The following is a 21,334-nucleotide window of genomic DNA, read 5'->3' as shown; positions in this document are numbered from 1 at the left end:
TGCATGACGGAATAGTTCCGTTAAAGTTGTGCGGTATCGACACCAAATATTGATTTGACCACCTATTATCGAAATATTCTATTTTCATTAATTTGATGCATAGAAATTCTTCGCAACAAGTGAATTTAAAGACTAATTCAATGAGCATGTTGACGGTATTTTTAACGGTAAATTCCTGCGCTTATCGTGCAGATTTGATATTATCTACAAACTTTTTTTAATCACTGATGAAGAATAATTTTTCCAACAGTTTTTTTTTCAGGTATTTATTTTATAATTTTCTTTATAGTGACAATTTTTTTTTTTCAAATAATTGATGTTTAGATGTTTAGAAAATCGTTGCTAAAGAATAAAAATGACTGTTTCTATTTTAAATTTTTACTAAAAAACAGAAAATTTATCTGATTTTTCTCATTGTAGGGCCACATATGAACTTGTTTTCTATCATTTTGTCCTTTTTCAGGGCGTGGCTTGTTTCTAGCCTTAACCAAAAGGCCTATTCGAATCATCGGCCATTTTAAAAGTCTTCCAGTTGATTATTATTGACACTAAGATTCGACGAATTTCTACTCCGGATAACAAATAAACCAATTTGTGTATCAAAAAACTTTGAAAGCAATAGTAACTGGTGTGCGAAGTCAATTTCCTCAGTGGGAATACTATGTTCGCACGTAAACTGGAGCGTGAAATTGCAGTCTTACTGTAGAGAAAAAAATCCTGTAAAATGCTATACAATACTGGCACCACGGGAGCCATTGATGCACTGTAAAAAGAAAATACAGTTGCTACTGTATTTTCAACGGTGGCATTACCGGCGCCCGTGCTGTCAGTAATATGCTGTTAAAAAGACAGAATAGCAAATTATACACTAGCATTCTAAAATACTGTTAGCAGAAAGCGGTTAACTACTGGCGCCCGTTGCTGCTGTTTGACAGTAATTGTACGTAAAAAGCTACAGTGAATACGATGTTGTTGTTTTTTTCAAGCTATCGTCAACGGAGCACGTGAAAAATAGTGACACAGTGCCTAGATTTTGTCAAAAGGTAGGAAACGATGGGCCGGACGGGGTAACCTTTGTTCCTCCTTTCCTTCCACCCCCCCCAAAAAAAAAATCTAACCGGAACTCCTACCAATAAACACTAAAAAAAAGATCAACGCAGCAACACCTCTGAGATATTTGAGTCGGAAGTTAAAGGGACATTTCGGCCTGAACTCCCCGAAAATTGTGTGTTTTAGATTGTTTACTTTCCTATTTCAAAGGTCTGGTTGAAAGGAAACTAAACTGTCTTACCGTTCCCGATTAAAGACGAAACAAAAGCCGGTTGAGCGTGTTACCAGCCGTATCCATTCAATGTACGGTACCGTTTGTGTGTATCACGTGATAAACACAGCATCAATACACAAATGTTGTTCCTCGCACTGGTTGAAGGTGTGCGGCAGGATTCACGACTAGCACCCAACAGCTCCATTTTTGAGACTTAAAATTGACCCCCGAAATTTGTTCTCGCGAGAATAACACAAAAACGCCCAGTTTGTAAAGAATGGTTGTGTGGACACTTACATTCTACTTTTAAATGCTCTTTCCAATTAATATCATTGTTTAAAACGCGTTTTGCAGCCAAATTTGAGCGCAATCCAGGACGTAAAATCCCTTTAACTACGATGTGTATTGCGCGTCGCCGGATTGCCATTTTCAGCAAGTAGAGCCGATTCGTAGATAAAGGACAAATCTAGAAATCCCGACACTTTCCACTTTAATTGCGATTGCAGTGCAGTTTTATTGAAATAGTGAGCTTAAAATATTCCCACAAGAAAGGTCATTAATAAGTAAAGGCCTGCAACGGTTATAATTACCGCTTTATATACTGTTTTCAAGGTAGCACTGTAATAAATACTCTGCAAAAAACTGCAGTGTTAAATTTACACCATTGGTATCTATAAAGGATGTTAAATAATGGTGTTAAATTTTACTGGTGTTGCCCTATATAGATACCGAGTGGTGTTAAATTAACACTACAGTTTTTGCAGTGTACGTTACCTTGACTATACATCTTTTACATTGTATACCGCGACTTTGTGATCTGTTGATTTACAGGGTCTAAAAGGGCAAAATAGTCCTTTATCATGCTGCCACCATTTCAGTCATGTTCCCTGTATCCAATAACAGTACTGAATGATGTTATTTTTTTTGCAAAAAGGAACCAGACTACTTTTCCTTCCAGGCTCGCTTTGGTTACGTTGATTTGAATGGGAGAAAATCACCATGGCCGCAACATGATAATGGTCTATACTGTTGATGACAGTAAATACTATCACTTTAAATTACTGTATTGTATCCGTTATTAACAGAGAATTACTGCGCCAAAAATACAATACAATACTGCACATTTAACAGTAACGTTTTAAAGTGATAAACTATTCTGAATTTTATAACCACTCAGTAGGAAACGAAATTCTGGTTTCATTTCTTTAGTATCCTGAAAGATTTTTCACGCATCAAAGTTTGACATGCGAGAACGCAGTTTAAAGTGTCATGAAGTGACTTTTTTTATGAGGAACACATTTTGTGCAACTTTCCACTCGTCTGAAATGTATGAAAAATATTTCACATCCTTTTTTGGTTAATTTTATTGGAAAGTGCACCTTTTTTCAACAAAATTTCATGATTTCCGAACAACTGAGGGCGCTCTTGCTGTGATGGCATTTCAGGGAGACACTTTTTAGTGTAGGGGTTTTCGGGTCAAACTGTGAACCCAAAAATGAGCTTATTGAAAATGTTTGTGAGACAAATTTGCTCATTGGCTTACTGCCATGTACCGACACAACAACGAATCACCAAAGAAAAGACTATTTACGACAGCGAAATATCCAAAACTCTGGCTAGTTGGTGCTGATAATAGCTGTAGCATTGAGTTTTCTGCCTGAAATGACATCACACTTCTACTTATGAATATGGAAATTCGCATTAGCTTAAACACCAAAAAGGCACCAAAATACCCTGAAAATGGTAAGACAAAAATTGAAAATAGGGTTCAATGGGACACAAAGGTGCATTGCCAAGTATTGCATTGAGAAAAACAAATTACATTTCATGGGCCCTTTAAATGCTGAACTGTGTTTGAAATTTCAGAATAGACATAATTGTGCGGTTTTGTGAAGTTTTCACTCTGAACTTTGTTGACCAAAAATCGAATTGTATATTTTAAATACTTGGATTTGTGGCCAAACACATTACGTTCATATTTAATATAATCAACTATAACAAAGACTGTTTTCATTGAAGATAATACTTTTTTAGTGTTGGTGTTAACATCGAACCAGCGTTTACTTTAAAATTACATATTTACGGGACAGTGATTTCAGGGATTACTAATTTAAAAGCGACTGCTATATATTTTTTCTTATCGAAAATTACAAACCACGAAGTGCAAAACATCTATCTACCAAATTGCAACTGCGATACTGCTCAAAAGTTCTGCATGTAAATTTGTCAATTGACTTTCTATTTTTTTTAGAGATAAAAACAATCATTGAAATGACTTTACTAATTTGTTTATCTATTGACTTCTACTGACTTCTCACTTATTATGTTAAACAGCACGAGTGATAATTGGCACACATTGTAGTATTGAGTGTTCTGCCTGAAATGACATCACACTTCTGCTAATGAATATGGAAATTCGCATTAGCATAAAACCAAAAAGTGAACTTTTCGGGTTGAACTTTGTTGACCAAATATCGAATTATACATTTCAAATACTTGAATTTGTGGCCAAAAAAAATACGGTGATATTTAATATAATAAACTAACAAAGATAATCTGTAAGCTAATCTAAAAGAATAGATCACTGTTTTCATAAAAGATAATACTTTTTTAGTGTTGGTGTTCACATCGAACCAGCGTTTACTTTAAAATTACGTATTTACGGAAAACGATTTCAGGGATTACTAAAGCGATTGTTACAGACTTTTTCTTATCGAAAATTACAAACCACGAAGTGCAAAACATCTATCTACCAAATTGCAACTGCGATACAGCTCAAAAGTTCTGCATGTAAATTTGTCAATTGACTTTCTATTTTTTTTTAGATAAAAACAATAATTGAAATGACTTTACTAATTTGTTTATCTATTGACTTCTACTGACTTCTCACTTATTATGTTAAGCAGCACGAGTGATAATTGGCACACATTGTAGTATTGAGTTTTCTGCCTGAAATGACATCACACTTCTGCTAATGAATATGGAAATTCGCATTAGCATAAAACCAAAAAGTGAACTTTTCACGTTGAACTTTGTTGACCAAAAATCAAATTATATATTTCAAATACTTGAAATTGTGGCCCAAAAAAATACGTTGATATTTAATATAATAAACTAACAAAGATAATCTGTAAGCTAATCTAAAAGAATAGATCACTGTTTTCATAAAAGATAATACTTTTTTAGTGTTGGTGTTAACATCGAACCAGCGTTTACTTTAAAATTACGTATTTACGGAAAACGATTTCAGGGATTACTAAAGCGATTGTTACAGACTTTTTCTTATCGAAAATTACAAACCACGAAGTGCAAAACATCTATCTACCAAATTGCAACTGCGATACAGCTCAAAAGTTCTGCATGTAAATTTGTCAATTGACTTTCTATTTTTTTTTTAGATAAAAACAATCATTGAAATGACTTTACTAATTTGTTTATCTATTGACTTCTACTGACTTCTCACTTATTATGTTAAGCAGCACGAGTGATAATTGGCACACATTGTAGTATTGAGTTTTCTGCCTGAAATGACATCACACTTCTGCTAATGAATATGGAAATTCGCATTAGCATAAAACCAAAAAGTGAACTTTTCACGTTGAACTTTGTTGACCAAAAATCAAATTATATATTTCAAATACTTGAAATTGTGGCCCAAAAAAATACGTTGATATTTAATATAATAAACTAACAAAGATAATCTGTAAGCTAATCTAAAAGAATAGATCACTGTTTTCATAAAAGATAATACTTTTTTAGTGTTGGTGTTAACATCGAACCAGCGTTTACTTTAAAATTACATATGTACGGAAAATGATTTCAGGGATTACTAAAGCGATTGTTACAGACTTTTTCTTATCGAAAATTACAAACCACGAAGTGCAAAACATCTATCTACCAAATTGCAACTGCGATACTGCTCAAAAGTTCTGCATGTAAATTTGTCAAGTGACTTTCTATTTTTTTAGAGAGATAAAAACAATAATTGAAATGACTTTACTAATTTGTTTATCTATTGACTTCCACTGACTTCCCACTTATTATGTTAACCAGCACGAGTGATAATTTGCACACATTGTAGTATTGAGTTTTCTGCCTGAAATGACATCACACTTCTGCTAATGAATATGGAAATTCGCATTATAATAAAACCAAAAAGTGAACTTTTCACGTTGAACTTTGTTGACCAAAAATCGAATTATATATTTCAAATACTTGAATTTGTGGCCAAAAAAGATTACGTTTATATTTAATATAATCAACTAACAAAGATAATCTGTAAGCTAATTCGGAAGCATAGATCACTGTTTTCATTAAAGATGATACTTTTTTTAGTGTTGGTGTTAACATCGAACCAGCGTTTACTTTAAAATTACATATGTACGGAAAATGATTTCAGGGATTACTAAAGCGATTGTTACAGGCTTTTTCTTATCAAAAATTACAAACCACGAGGTGCAAAACATCCATCTACCAACTTGCAACTGCGATACTGCTCAAAAGTTCTGCATGTAAATTTGTCAAGTGACTTTCTATTTTTTTAGAGAGATAAAAACAATCATTGAAATGACTTTACTAATTTGTTTATCTATTGACTTCTACTGACTTCTCACTTATTATGTTAACCCGCACGAGTGATAATTGGCACACATTGTAGTATTGAGTTTTCTGCCTGAAATGACATCACACTTCTGCTAATGAATATGGAAATTAGCATTAGCATAAAACCAAAAAGTGAACTTTGTTGACCAAAAATCAAATTATATATTTCAAATACTTGAATTTGTGGCCAAAAAAAATACGTTTATATTTTATATAATAAACTAACAAAGATAATCTGTAAGCTAATCTAAAAGAATAGATCACTGTTTTCATAAAAGATAATAATTTTTTAGTGTTGGTGTTAACATCGAACCAGCGTTTACTTTAAAATTACATATTTACGGAAAATGATTTCAGGGATAACTAAAGCGATTTCTACAGACTTTTTCTTATCGAAAATTACAAACCACGAGGTGCAAAACATCCATCTACCAAATTGCAACTGCGATACTGCTCAAAAGTTCTGCATGTCAATTTGTCAATTGACTTTCTATTTTTTTTTTAGAGATAAAAACAATCATTGAAATGACTTTAATAATTTGTTTATCTATTGACTTCTACTGACTTCTCACTTATTATGTTTACCAGCACGAGTGATGATTGGTCAGGCCCTAAATTTGGAGTCAATTTTTTTTCGTGCCCCTGTTACATCCGATAAGATTTTGCAAATTCAAGAAACATTCGTAAAGGTAGGCCTACCTGCCAAACAAATAATTTTTTTTAAAGCAGTTTAAGGTCAATTGTAATGATACCTATATGGCAAAATTCCACAGATTAGGGGTATCAGGGGCACACACAAAAAATTACACTTTTTAACCTTGCGCAGCGTTTACAAAAAAAACTTTACAACAACTCGTCAACTGCTGCCCTCTGGGCAGCAGGTACTTTCCCGCATTATGCAAGACCCTATTCATAGCACTACAACAAAAAGCCATGTGCCAGACAGTGTCCAGACAAGTGTCAGACAGTGCGCTGCAAAGATAATTGACTGGCGGCTGTGGTATGCAGTTGTATGCAGTTATGAAGGAAGATGGCTGTGTCAAGTTACAGGTCTTTGTTAATGTTTCAATGAGACTTGGCAGGAGGCCTGGTCGAAAGTTTGTTGACACAGCCTGGGTGAAGCCCTGGCTGCAAAGTTCATTGAACCAGCTTATTTGGCAAGGGTCGAATGAGGATTAGATGGAAGGTGACCGTCATTGGCCCTCAATTTTTTTTTCTTCAAAAAATTCGGTTACCTGGGGCCAAAAGGGCAACAAGTCACTCTGCGCAGGGTTCCCACACCACCCATTTATGGACTGAATCTGATCCTAAAGTTGAATCTTACCTTCTTGATAGTGCTCGCAATACAATAGAAATGCCAAATTGAAATCTCAAGTTTCCAATAACGATCAATAACCTCCATAACTGTTGGTTTGTTAGTGTCTTCGTCCACTTAAGGTGCAGTGAATGTTTTGTTCAATCTCAGTCGTACAGTGACAATTTACACTGATTGATCCGTTGATAATTTTCATCGATTGATTCGTTGAAACCAGTCGGGCGATGTTGTGTTTTTCCCCACCATATTGCGAATATCGCAAGCTGTCTCAGTTTTTGTCATTTTGAAGATTTGCATTCTGTCGAGGACAACAGGGGTACACAGTTCGAAATGTTCGAGAACTATTCTCAACTTCTGTTCTTTTCACAGAAGAGGTTACGTGCAATTCCGTGGTGTTAATATACCTTTATCGCGCTGCCACCATTTCAGTCATGTTCCCTGCATCCAATAACAGTACTGAATGATTTTTTTGTGCAAAAAGGAACCAGACCAATTGTCCTTCCAGCCTCGCTTTGGTTACATTGATTTGAGTGGGAAAACGTTAAATGGCTGCAACATGATAATGATCTAGACCCATGCACAAACCTATACCACTTCTTGTACAAGTTGTCGATTTGATGTTCGACACCTTCAACTCTATAGCTTGGCCCGAAGACTGGATTTAGATCTGTTCCTTTCATGCAGCCGGGCTCGATCCTTTACTTGGCATACCGTGAATACTTGAAGTTCTTCTCGGGTGCAAGCGCCAAAGTTCCAAGACGCCGGACCGGGGGCACAAGGGGAACAACATCCAAAAACAGTCCTTGACCTAAGACTACTCTGGTCTGGCGCTACATCTCGAAAAAGTAACAGTTCTGTAGTTTCGGAATCGAATCTTCTCCTTCCACTTGGCGACGAGCTACGTTGTTCAGTTGGCACAGCATCGTTTCCGGACCTTCCTCGAGGAGATTGAAGGAGCGGCATCGCGGCTCCGATCGGCAGGCCTTACCGCACTCCACCACGCCCCTCACCGGTAGCTCCTTCACGACGTGATCGACGAGGCACGATGGAGAGGCCAGGCGGCCCTCGGTGCCGACCTGAAGGCAGAACGAGAGCGCGGTATCCGTGTCGGCAGGCAACTGACAAGCTGAGAAGTGTCTCTCTGTACAGCCCCGGTCTCCCCACCGACCGCCGGCACCGTTTATCATCGCTGCGCAGTCAGCGTTGCCGTTAAGATCGTTGTCCGGCTGATCGTCCTTCCAGTTCTGGTAGGCGTCAGAGGAGCTGCTCCTTAGCGGACAGGGATGCCATTTTCCCTCTTCCTCAATGTCGCTACAACCGATCCAGATGTGTTTGCTGGGGTTTCCGTGATAGATTTGTAGGAACATTTCCCAGATCGCATCTTGTTCCGTTTGACACTGAGGGAGGACCAGCTCGGCTTTCTTGGTGTGACACTCGCGACTAGCATCCCCCCACGTCAGTGGAGTTGTTACCACCAAGTAGCAGGTCTCACCAAATCGCAGCCAGCCCGTGGGGCATATTGCTGCCTGGCTGGTAGGCCAGCCCATTGCGACGAAAAAGACGATGATTTCAGGACTCATTTCTGCCTTTCTGTAGCCACTGTGCTCTTGAGAGAAGGCTCCGTGCGTGTGCCTTGATTGTCTCGGTTTCGTATTTATATCTCTGCTGTAGATTGTGACCTTCAAACGTCGCTCACTCAGTTATGGCTTTCTGCGGCTGCGTGGTCTACTCTAAAGACTTACCACCTGCTACAATAAAAAGATAAACTCTATTGTATGATGCAAGGGTGATTGAAGCGTTTATAACCTTAAACCAATACCAATAAATAAATTAGGGTTTGGAATTTCCTTGGTAACGCTGACGCCGGATATTATATAAACAACAATAATTACAGAAGTAATGCGACGTTTGTGTCGCCTTCGGTTGCATGCATGCTTGTTCTGCTGCCACAAATTGCAAGGTGAACCGTATTAATAGATCCTTTCATGCTCCTTCGCTTCGCTCATACGCATGAAAAACACTTTCACTCTAACGAAGACTTCAATAAATTACACTGAAACAGCATATCAATTCAGATATTTTATTGTAAAGCATGGGGCGTGCCTAGTGTCAGTTGCTGAATACGTACAGGGAAAAATGTTGAGGGAAAAAACATGTATATCAGGTGTTTTGCATGTGGTAATTATTCTTTACACGTCACAAAATATACAAATCGTTACATAAAATAGCATCATCATTTAATTTTCGTCTTCACAATACGATGTAATTTACGCATCATAAACAATCTCGGCTCCGCTTTGGAGCCCTTTTGGCTCTCCGGATTATCTGTCCGGATTTTTTTTTTTTTTTTTATAACCAAAAACAAAACAATTTCTTAAATATATTACATCGTCAATTTAGAATGAAATTTATATAATACATCAATTAATCCCAGCTCCACCTTGGAGCCTCAGCCCTTTTGGCCTTTCGGATTATCTTTACAGTTGCGTGAAATTTTGTATATAACACATCAATAATCTCAGCTCCTCGGATTATTTGTCCGGTATCTGAAGATACATATATAATTATACTACATGAAAACTCGCATTAGATGAAGTTTATGTTTTTACAAAATTAAGGAGAAGACCCTAGAAAATTGGTTATCCAATTGTAATTACTGTTTACTTAACGTAACTGTAAGACTGAGACGACGATCTATGTCTCGTTTAATGTATCTGTTTTTGGCTTGAGGCGTTTTCCATCGCCCATGCTCCATGATAAGCTCTTCAGATATATCCTTATTTGCCAAATGAGAGGCCCCTCCTGAACGCATGCTATGCAGGCCGTATTTTTTAGGGTTTTCTACGCCAACTTGCTTTAGTGCTTCTAAAAAGAGCTCTCGGCACCTAGAATAACTCAGGAGTTTGTTCTGTAATGGTCTATACGAATTCGAACTGGATAGAAAAGACAAGGCTGTGAATATAATAAACATCATCTCCTATCTGAATGTTACATTGTGTCAAATATCGTCCGAGTATCTTTGCTGGGCAATACTGACTATCAATTTGAGATAAGAAGGTGAAAGTACCTTCACGATAAACGTCTGTTTTTGATCTGGGAATGTGAATACGCAATCCAACTTGACCAGGCAGCTCAGTAATGTGGCTTGCCTTTAACTGTACCATCTCGTCGTGCCTGAAGACAAGCGAAAACTTTAATGATACATAACAAGCGGTTCGCAACTGCAGCAAACTACAATTCTGATTGCCAAAATGATCAATAATATCATGTACTTACGAAAGCCCTGTAGTGCCATCAAGTATATATTTCGCCAAGTTCGTTTTATGAGTTATATATTTCGCCAAGTTCGTTTTTATGAGTTATATATTTCGCCAAGTTCGTTTTTATGAGTTATATATTTCGCAAGGTTCGTTTTTATGAGTTATATATTTCGCCAAGTTCGTTTTTATGAGTTATATATTTGGCCAGGTTCGTTTTTATGAGTTATATATTTGGCAAGGTTCGTTTTTATGAGTTATATATTTGGCAAGGTTCGTTTTTATGAGTTATATATTTGGCAAGGTTCGTTTTTATGAGTTATATATTTGGCAAGGTTCGTTTTTATGAGTTATATATTTCGCCAAGGTTCGTTTTTATGAGTTATATATTTCGCCAAGTTCGTTTTTATGAGTTATATATTTCGCCAAGTTCGTTTTTATGAGTTATATATTTCACCAGGATCGTTTTTATGAGTTATATATTTGGCCAGGTTCGTTTTTATGAGTTATATATTTGGCAAGGTTCGTTTTTATGAGTTATATATTTGGCAAGGTTCGTTTTTATGAGTTATATATTTCGCCAAGTTCGTTTTTATGAGTTATATATTTGGCAAGGTTCGTTTTTATGAGTTATATATTTGGCAAGGTTCGTTTTTATGAGTTATATATTTCGCCAAGGTTCGTTTTTATGAGTTATATATTTCGCCAAGTTCGTTTTTATGAGTTATATATTTCGCCAAGTTCGTTTTTATGAGTTATATATTTCACCAGGATCGTTTTTATGAGTTATATATTTGGCCAGGTTCGTTTTTATGAGTTATATATTTGGCAAGGTTCGTTTTTATGAGTTATATATTTGGCAAGGTTCGTTTTTATGAGTTATATATTTCGCCAAGTTCGTTTTTATGAGTTATATATTTCGCCAAGTTCGTTTTTATGAGTTATATATTTCGCCAAGTTCGTTTTTATGAGTTATATATTTCGCCAAGTTCGTTTTTATGAGTTATATATTTCGCAAGGTTCGTTTTTATGAGTTATATATTTCGCAAGGTTCGTTTTTATGAGTTATATATTTGGCCAGGTTCGTTTTTATGAGTTATATATTTGGCAAGGTTCGTTTTTATGAGTTATATATTTGGCAAGGTTCGTTTTTATGAGTTATATATTTCGCCAAGTTCGTTTTTATGAGTTATATATTTCGCAAGGTTCGTTTTTATGAGTTAGATATTTCGCCAAGTTCGTTTTTATGAGATATATTTTACGGAATTACGGAGTTTTATGAAGTTACGGAGCCCCTAAAGGGACATCCAAAATTATTTTTTTATCTCGTGCGCACGACATAATATCTCGTGCGCACGAGATAATTATCACTGGCGCACGACATATATCACGTGCGCACGACATAATATCTCGTGTGCACGAGATAATTATCACGTGCGCACGAGATATTATGTCGTGCGCACGAGATATTATGTCGTGCGCACGTCATATATGTCGTGCGCCTGTGATAATTATCTCGTGCGCACGAGAAATTATGTCATGCGCACGAGATAAGAAAATAATTTTGGATGTCCCTTTAGGGGCTCCGTAACTTCATAAAACTCCGTAACTCCGTAAAATATATCTCATAAAAACGAACTTCGACAAAATGTATCTCATAAAAACGAACTTCGAGAAAATGTAACTCATAAAAACGAACTTCGAGAAAATGTAACTCATAAAAACGAACTTCGAGAAAATGTATCTCATAAAAACGAACTTCGACAAAATGTATCTCATAAAAACGAACTTGGCGAAATATATAACTCATAAAAACGAACTTGGCGAAATATATAACTCATAAAAACGAACTTGGTGAAATATATAACTCATAAAAACGAACTTGGCGAAATATATACTTGATGGCACTACAGGGCTTTCGTATGTACTTGCTGAATTGACAATGGTTCTTTCTGTTGTGGAGGATGATGCAAGGTTCTCCGTAAACTAGTAAATACCTGTTGCACTACTGGCGAATCAACGGGATTCGGACGAATATTGAGTAAGGAATTCAGCCATTTGATGGCAGATGCTAGTGTTATTATGGAGCTATCTGAATTGACGAATTGACCTCTATCAGACAAAAAGAATGCAATAATTGTATCGGTAACTGGAAATTGGAGTGGAATGTTATGCTTTCTCAGCCAGGCGAAAAACCCTCTGCACTTATACAGGTAAGATTGCGTGGTACCTTCTGCTTTGGCCTTTAAAACATCATGAAATATGCGATCTCGATATGCTTGAAGACTGGCGGGAAATTCTGACCAGAATTGCTGGCCAGAAATAACCTAGTAAGTGGAGAAATGAGAACATTTAAATATTTTCAGACAAAGTAGTACAATCCATAAATATGGCACACATGGGGGTAATGATGGAGTCCGATCCTAATACAGAGTTCTTATTTCTTCCTAACTTTATATTGCCGGGGCCATCTACAGTGCTAGCATCTACGATCCATTCACTATAACAGGACCACAGTAAAGGCCAGAAGGGGGAAGATGGCCACCAAGGAAATACTAACACACCGTTGGCTTTACACTTGTACAAATGACTTAATACACTTGGTATCAATACAACAGGTGGAACAAGTAAGCAATTCTCATTCGACCAGTCTTGGGCAAAAGCGTCGATTCCAGACGTTCCTGGATTCCAATAACGAGAATAGAAACGGGGTAATTTGTTATTGTAAAAGTTCGCAAAACAGTCAACAGAAAGGGGGCCCCAACGATCGTTAATTGCGCTTAAGAATTTTGGGGACAGTATCCAATCATCGAGATCTACCAGCCGACTTACATAATCTGCTTGATCGTTCAGACTTCGAGGCAACCATTCTACCTCTAGATGAATGTGATGTTGAAGGCATAAATTGAAAATGGCCATGGCAATATTTTGCAATTCAAGTTTCATGCTTCCTACTTCAACTATTCGCGCTGCAGCCTGATTGTCTGTTAGAACCTTTACACTTGAATGAGAAATAATCGGTAAAAAGGAAGATAACGCAAACATAATCGTGTTTAGTTCGCGCCAAGTAGAACTGGCCTGCGATTCTTCTGGTGTCCAATTCTTATGAGCTGTATGAACTTCATTGCAGACTATCGCACCGGAACCTACTGCACTAGCATCACAACATATAATTCTATTGACTTTGTTGGACTTGAAAAGAAATCGGATATTACTATGAGAAATGTTATCCTTCCAAAAGAAATTTCCGATAAGCAAGGTTCATCTAAAATAACTAGATTGTGAAAGAGTCACACCGGAGAAAAGCACTGTGGTCACTCGGCAAGCATTTATTCGCTTGATACCGTCCAACAAGCATGGTTTAACAATCACATGTACAATTTACATATAAGTTATGATCCTTACCAGGTCCAGGTATACATACCAGCATGGTTGAATAATCATATTTACAACTTACATGCTAACAGTTATAATCATTACAAGGCTACGGCTATATCCCTACAGTTAGCAGCGCAATCGCTACTTTCAATTCCCAAGGGACTACGGATATCCCAACAATTAGAAGCGCCAGTCGCTTCTCGTAACAGTCAGAGGCGCCAGTTGCTTCTCGCAACAATTAGAAGCGCCAGTCGCTTCTCACAAATCCCCATGGACTAATATGATATCCCTACCATTAGAAGCGCAAACGCTTCTCACAAGTCCCAAGGGACTATATACGGATATCCCTACAATTGGAAGCGCAATCGCTTCTCACAACAATTAGAAGCGCCCTCGCTTTTCATAAGCTGATACAAACGCTGTGGATAATTTCCTTATCCGCAGCACAAGAGCCCATGGCGGGAAAGTGGCTCAGATCAATCATTACAATTCGTCCGTTTGTGCTGACCCTTGGCCTTCCACTCAGAATAAGCCATTTGCGAGTTAAATTTGAATAAAATCTGGAACGCTGACTTAATACAATGCTTTGCACGTTTTAACCTAGCATTCTCCCGACCAAAGAGACTGTTACTATATCACGTGAATTCGGGGCAAGCCTTATGCTAGCAACCCCCAGCTCCGGCATGGTCTGGTGTCTTTGTGCCATTCTCACCCATTGTGAACGATGTATTGGTGCTGAGCGTCTCTTACGTAACTATGCAAGAGCTTGCCCCGAATCATGTGATTAGCAACAGTGTCTTTGGTCTGGAGAATTCAAAGTTAAAATGTGCCAAGCATTCTGAGCAAGTCAGTGTACCAGATGTTATTGAAATGTAAATCCCAAAGGGTATAGGTTACTCGCAAATGGCTTATTATTATGATACCTTTTCAGGCGGGATAAACTCAAAGGGTATGCTGATTCGTACCAGTCCTATCTTCATTTTGAGCAAAGATTTTCTCGTTAAATCGGTAGGTATACGTTGCCAGGTAATTGCACGTTTTTCCTATAGGCCTACGTGCCTTTCAAAATTCGGCAAATTTTGGCAACAAATTAGCCATGTACTCATCAATTAATTTCAGCCAGACAATAGACACGTTTAGATCGACCTTGCCGCGGCTCCATCTATCGCTCATTCAAATAAGTGACATTACCCACTGTGTTACCACGGAAACGGTTGTCTCTATAATTGTTGTCTAGGAGCCGCGGAAGACGACGATTATTAGAGCAGGGGCGAGTCTAACTTTCAGAAAGGAGGGGGTTGATATGAAGGGGGGTTCGGTGAATGCGCGCGGTAGTCCCCCCCCCCCCCCCCCCCCCCCACGTTCAGCCGCTGACTTATGTTATGAAACTAGAAAAATGGGGCAAAAATAATAAATGCTAAAGTTCATATATTGATCCTTGAATTTCCTTGGAATGCAGGAGAAGTCATCGTAGACTTCCAAATTTTCCGGGGGATATGCCCGCCAGTAGAAGGTCGTTCATTAGACCTTTATATCAACCCCCTGCCCCCCCCCCCTTAACCTATATCCGCCCCTGAAGTGTCTTCAGTGGCGTCACCAGACTTTTCAGTCTGGGGGGGGGGGGCACAGGGGGGCACCAGCATTTGATGGGGGGCACTTAGGTGGATACGGATCGCCGTCCTGGGGGAGGGGTCTAAGGGGAGGGGGTGCCCCCCTCCCCTTTGGAAAATTTTCGCATACGGAGGATGGGCTTGATGCAAAATGGTGCCACATTTGATGCTAAATTCGATCTGAAGATATCTCAAGAAATTGCTATTTTTGAGGTAATGATTTTAACAACGCGCAGAATTTTGCAGAGGATAGGGGGGCACCAGCATTTGATGGGGGGGGGGCAACTCGGGGGGCACTAGGTTTTCCAGGGGGGGCACGTGCCCCCCCTGGCCCCCCCCCCCCCTGCCCCCCCCCCCCCCCCCCCCCCTTGGCGACGCCACTGAGTGTCTTCATAAGTTAAACGTTGTAAAACTGTTCATAACCTATGCAAAACAGCCTTTATAATGTGTTCACACGTCAAACACTAGGTTTGACAGTGTAGCTGCTTCCCGTGAGACACTATTGAGCAGCATGCATACATTTGCCCTTGATACATGTCGTTAGTGCTTTGGTGGATTGTGCCTTATTGCAATTATGCAGCTGTATATGCATACAAAATTACATGAAACGACTCAGTGCCCACAATCATTATGCTCACGAGCTATTAGATACACTTGACAAACTTCAATTTCCCAAAATCCAGGCCAATGCTCACGAAACCGGTTTCCCTGGTAACTCGGAAATTTGCAGGTATACGTGACTGTCATAAACCGAATCTTGATGACTTCACGGGTGACGTATTTGCAGAAAGCCACTCTCATTAAGTAGTCGAAATTGCAGTGCCTTCCCTGCTCTCTCCAAAAAAATTCGAATTTGTTTCCTCTCAAAACATTTTCAACATGTTTTCTTACAAAAAAAACCTCCCTTTCTCGTTTTTAATTGGGGGGGGGGGGGCGAAGGACATCTGCAAGACTGCAACCCTCTGAAAAGAAAGGCTTTCATTTTGGTCACAAACAGATCCGCCTTGCGAGCAGACATGTTTACCGGTTGGTACCAGCCTCATCCCCAGTGCTTACCTTATTTCCAACACGGTTTCCAATAGTAAGCCCTGGATAGGGAACTTTCTTCCTGTATCCTGATTCGATACCGCAATTGGCTATTAATGGATTTTTATCGTGTACTTGGTGTTGTTATTCACAACGTGCAGTACGTGTTTTCGCGATCATTCGTCCACGCCTTCTCGAAAATATTAATTTCCTTTCCAATTTGTTAATATTAACATCAAATGTAATACTGTATATTGTTTCGTTAAGATCGTAACAGTATAATTGAATAAAAATCGTGTTTTCGTAACTTACGCCATGCTCGCGCTGCTACGAATTGACTCTGCTTTTACCCCAGACACCGCATACAAAAACAAACGCTAATGTAACGCACATGCAGGCACCAGACTATTCCTCATTTGCATACGTGTTCAAAAATCTTGCACATGCAAATGATCCAATGCCAGGGTGAGAGAGCAGGTAGTGATGGGCGCGTACTGCTCGACAGGCTGGGTTGGTTCATTATCGATACTGATTGTAGGGAGGGAACCAGACTACCCCCGTGAGAATGGAATTATGATCTGGCAGCCAATACTTCGAAATCACAAAGTAAAGGTTTTCCCTGCCAATTTCCTAAAATGTTCATTCACTTCCGAAAATCGGTCATTCATTTTCGTCTGAATTTTAGAATCGCTCTGAACACGCGTTTCATCTTCGCTACCAGAGCATTCGATTCCATTTCAGTTCAATCAATTAAGTGATTGAGCAGCGCCTTTCGTTATGTCCATTCAGTTTCGTTTACAAGACTTCTTTTTCGTTTTTAGAGGGCGATTTCAAACATTCACCATTTTATTTCACTTTTAGTTTAATGCCATCGGCACCAGATACAATTAGGGGTTTCTTTTTCATTAACCATCAATCAAATTAGCTGTACCTGAATTCAATTTAGAAAAGGTATGCTTAGGTAAATGAATGCGCAGGTAACGTAATTGGCCGTCAGTTTCCTCAAAACCGAATGCACGGACAATGAAAACGATTGAACTTTCGTTGAATTGACATGGGATTAGAGACGTGCATTCAAATTCAGACGAAACCGAATGACCGATTTTCAGAAGTGAATGAACCTTTCAGGAAATTGGCTGGGAAAACCTATAATTAACCATAACGGCAAGGCGGTACAGAGCATGAATCGGCCAAGTAGTAGTAGGGGAGGTGGGGGAACCGGAGCAAAATGGAAAAAATCTGCGGCAAGCCTGAGCACGCCGCTCTCGATTCTAAAAATAGTTGGGGAAAAATATAGGGGAATCCCCCGATCTCAAAAAAAAAATCTGACGCCGGGTGTGGGGGAGAAAAAAAAAAAAAAAAAAAAAAAAAAATCTGACGCCGGGTGTGAGAGAAAAAAAAAAAAAAAAAAAAAAATCTGACGCCGGGTGTGGGGGAGAAAAAAAAAAAAAAAAAAAAAAAAAAACTGACGCCGGGTGTGGGGGAGAAAAAAAAAAAAAAAAAAAAAAAAAAAAAATCTGACGCCGGGAGAGAGAAAAAAAAAAATAAATAAAAAATAAAAATCTGTCGTCGCTAAAATGAGGTGATCTTGAAAAATATGTGAGTCACCACAACGTGACCTTGAAACGTGTTGAGGCACGATAGAAATTTGGCGTAAACAACGAGACCTTGAAAAATATGTGAGTCACCACAACGTGACCTTGAAAAGTGTGTGAGTCACCACCACGTGACCTTGAAACTCGAGACAAAAAATTAGCTCCTCTACCTGTAAAAAGGTAGAGGAGCTGTTTTTTATATAAAAATGGAGAGTAATATGTTTAGACCGACGAGTATTTGAAAAATTAATAAAAAATAATATCGGTTTTTATTAAATATATCAATGAGTGAAAACCTCGAGCTATCTAATAAAACAGATCAGTGCGATCATCATATAATCATCGAGAATGTTTTTTTAGTTTGTGAAACGTGCGGTGAAATAGTCTCACGTTACTTTGATTTTTCGGCAGAAAATGCGCAAGAAGATCGTATCAATTGGTCAATTTTAAAACGAAACAAAAGAAAAACTGTGGACAAACTTGTTTTGTCTGTGTGCCCAGAGCAAGGCTCGGAAGATGTCCAAGAAACAATCAATAAATATAACGAGCTCGTTAATTACAAAACATTGAGGGGAAATGGTTGCGTCAAACGATCATTAATAGCGGCGTGTTATCATCACGTCGTTGGATTAGACAAAGAACGAGTTAGAGATTTATTTAAAGTGACTCAAAATCAATTTAATAAGGCACTAAAAAGATACGATGACCACTACAATAAAGGCGGGGCCGAGGGTAACACCCTAAGAGGTGAAATAGAGGTATAACTCGGTGGTTCGCTTTCATAATGTTTATTTACCGAGAATTTGAACTTGTAAGTTTTTCGATAAGAGATTTTTTTTCTTTTGCCAGCCGTTCGTCTACCCGTTTATTAACTTCTTTTTCAAAGTCTATATCGTTTTTAATTTTTTGAAGCTTTGTGCTGGTCTTTGTTCTAATTTTTTGCTTAAGCTCGTTAAATTTGGCGAGCTCTCTCGTAATCAATAAGAACTCTTCGTGCGATATATCTCCGTCGTTGATGGCTTGAGATACGTATTCTTCAATCGTGTTAAGTTTGGAGTCTGCTAATATTTTAATCTGGTCGTGCTTTTTCAGCTTGGCGGATAATCGCCTAGACGCGATTCTAAGCAGAATATCTACACCAAAAACGCCTATAAACGTTCCTTCTAACACCAATCCAACGGGGGCTGATATAACACCCAAGAGAGCGGGAATACCAACAGCCCCCGCTATAGCCCCCAATCCTTCTAATCCTATCTCTACGTAATTAATAGTGTCGATCATTCTCTTTATTTTTTTATAAGTGTGCTCTCGGTGGTCTCTCTCTTTTAAGATTAAAGATCGAATCTCTTCAATCTTTTTAAGTCTGTACACTTTTGTTTCTTCGTTACTATTTAATCGGAGTACATCTCCAGAAATATCGGGGTATAAAGCCTTACTATCTATACTCATGTTTTAATATAAAAAGATTTTAAAATTAAAAGATCTCCAACTCGATAATGATACCCTCACCCTTATTGTTGAATACCTGTCCTTTTTCACCGCTGATAGAAAATGTCAGTTTGTCGATTATACCGTTTTTAAGATTTTTGAATCCCTCGGCTCTATCAATATCGGGTTTGCGCGTAGCCACGGGTACGATTTTTAAGATGTCAGAAGGACGACCATTAAAAAAGTTTTCACTCGTACTTAATTGCGGGCAGTGAATAAACAAAAATTTAAACGGATTAACGTCGTAAGACCCCGTATACACCACTTTGGGTACCAGTCTTCCTTTGGGTAAATTGAGTAATCGAGAGACTTCTCTGTTCAAGCGCAATTTGAGATTTACGTCGGTTATCACCAATGTCACCTTTTTAGATTCTCTAAATATTCGAAAACTTACCCCGGGTATAGAATTTAAAATGAAATCGAACCAATCGACGTCGTACCACCCCGGTGCTATGATGACCGAACCGGTGACTCCGAGTGGCAACGGCTCTAAATGACTCGGAGGAATAAAATCTAAATCCTCACCCGTCACGATAAGACTTCCCCTTATAATTACCCCCGCTTCCCTACTATCTCTCAACTCGCTCAACTCGCTCGCACCCATGTCTCCTTCAATAAACTTTAAAGCCAATTCCTCACCTTCAAAGATTTTTCTTTCTCTAACAAATAATATTCTTACTAAAGATTGAAGCGTATTAAGTTCTAATTCAGTTTTTGGTATTTCTGAATTCATGGCGGCTAAAATCAACCCTCGCCGTTCAGCTATAATAGCTCTTTTTCTTTTGTTTGATTCTAAAACGGATTCTAGTCTATCGTCTTCGTACGCTTTTATAAGATCGTTTATAGTTTTTTGTAAAACATTTTCATCGTTAATTAAAAAGTGGTATGGTATATCGGGTAACAATCGCTCTATAAAATCTCTATCCGGCGTTCTTATGTGTACATCTGAAAGAAACTCCGCGGGTATGAGGGGAGGTTTATCCGTGGTAAACGCGGGTCTCCCATCTATTTGCGTAAACCAATCAATCTCCGTGGCGCTGGAAATATTAAAATATCCGGCGTTAAACAACACCCTTTTTACGCGTATATATTTTTGACCGTTTAAATTATCTTCGACGTCTTCTAATTTAAACGTCTGCTCATTTTGAAACAAGTGAAACGAATGCATTTATTTTAAAGTCTTTTTATATTAAAACTGAAACTAAAATAATGAGTGATTTTAAGTCGTTAAAAAAGCAGATACAATCGATAGCTGATCAGGTAACGAAACAAGTAAATCAAAATGTAGCTAAACGACAAGCTACCACCCCAGCGCATGTACTAGACAGTCCGTATCTCACTGGCGAACTCGAGATTACGGTCAACGCGTCTAACACGTTTTTAACCCCGTTTCCCGACTTAATCTCGGACTATAAAATATCTCGCCTCAATACCAACGATGCTGTACTTCGTTGGAAAATAGACCCCATGTCTTTTTATCAAAATCAGTTAAACTTTGCGATCTATTGCGCTACAACGGGCTGTGGTGTTGGAATCGATATTTTAAACTCGAACAACCGTTACGTTAAAGCCTTATTTAATTTTCATCTATACTTTACGGTGAGAAGGATATTAAACGACATGGCCGTAGCAATACCGGGAGAAGACTCGTTTGACGCTCTCAGCAACACCTATGATCGTGGAGCATTTACCAACATCTGTCGGACGTTTGCCATCGATCAAAATAAGTCTTTTAAACAGACGAGAGATCAAAAGACTTATGGCTTAGGTCGGCTTTTTCTTTGGAACGAAAAAACAAA

At 38.3% G+C, this 21,334-nt stretch overlaps 1 protein-coding gene across 1 annotated transcript; it reads right to left on the bottom strand.

The window, feature by feature from the left end:
- Positions 1-7,707: 7,707 nt before the first annotated feature.
- On the bottom strand, positions 7,708-8,866 carry LOC119746387 (echinoidin-like). The gene has a single exon (XM_038223302.1). It carries the CDS (start codon positions 8,759-8,761, stop codon positions 8,012-8,014), a length of 750 nt encoding a protein of 249 aa, XP_038079230.1. The 5' UTR covers positions 8,762-8,866; the 3' UTR covers positions 7,708-8,011.
- Positions 8,867-21,334: the final 12,468 nt, after the last annotated feature.

The sequence above is a fragment of the Patiria miniata genome, unplaced genomic scaffold (assembly GCF_015706575.1).
Source record: "Patiria miniata isolate m_02_andy unplaced genomic scaffold, ASM1570657v1 HiC_scaffold_7, whole genome shotgun sequence".
NCBI classification, from domain to species: domain Eukaryota; kingdom Metazoa; phylum Echinodermata; class Asteroidea; order Valvatida; family Asterinidae; genus Patiria; species Patiria miniata.
This window is presented reverse-complemented; position numbering and strand designations above follow the sequence as displayed.

Bases quoted from the DNA above. Each gene is read 5' to 3' on its own strand.
- LOC119746387 (XM_038223302.1), bottom strand. From the start codon at position 8,761: ATGAGTCCTGAAATCATCGTCTTTTTCGTCGCAATGGGCTGGCCTACC.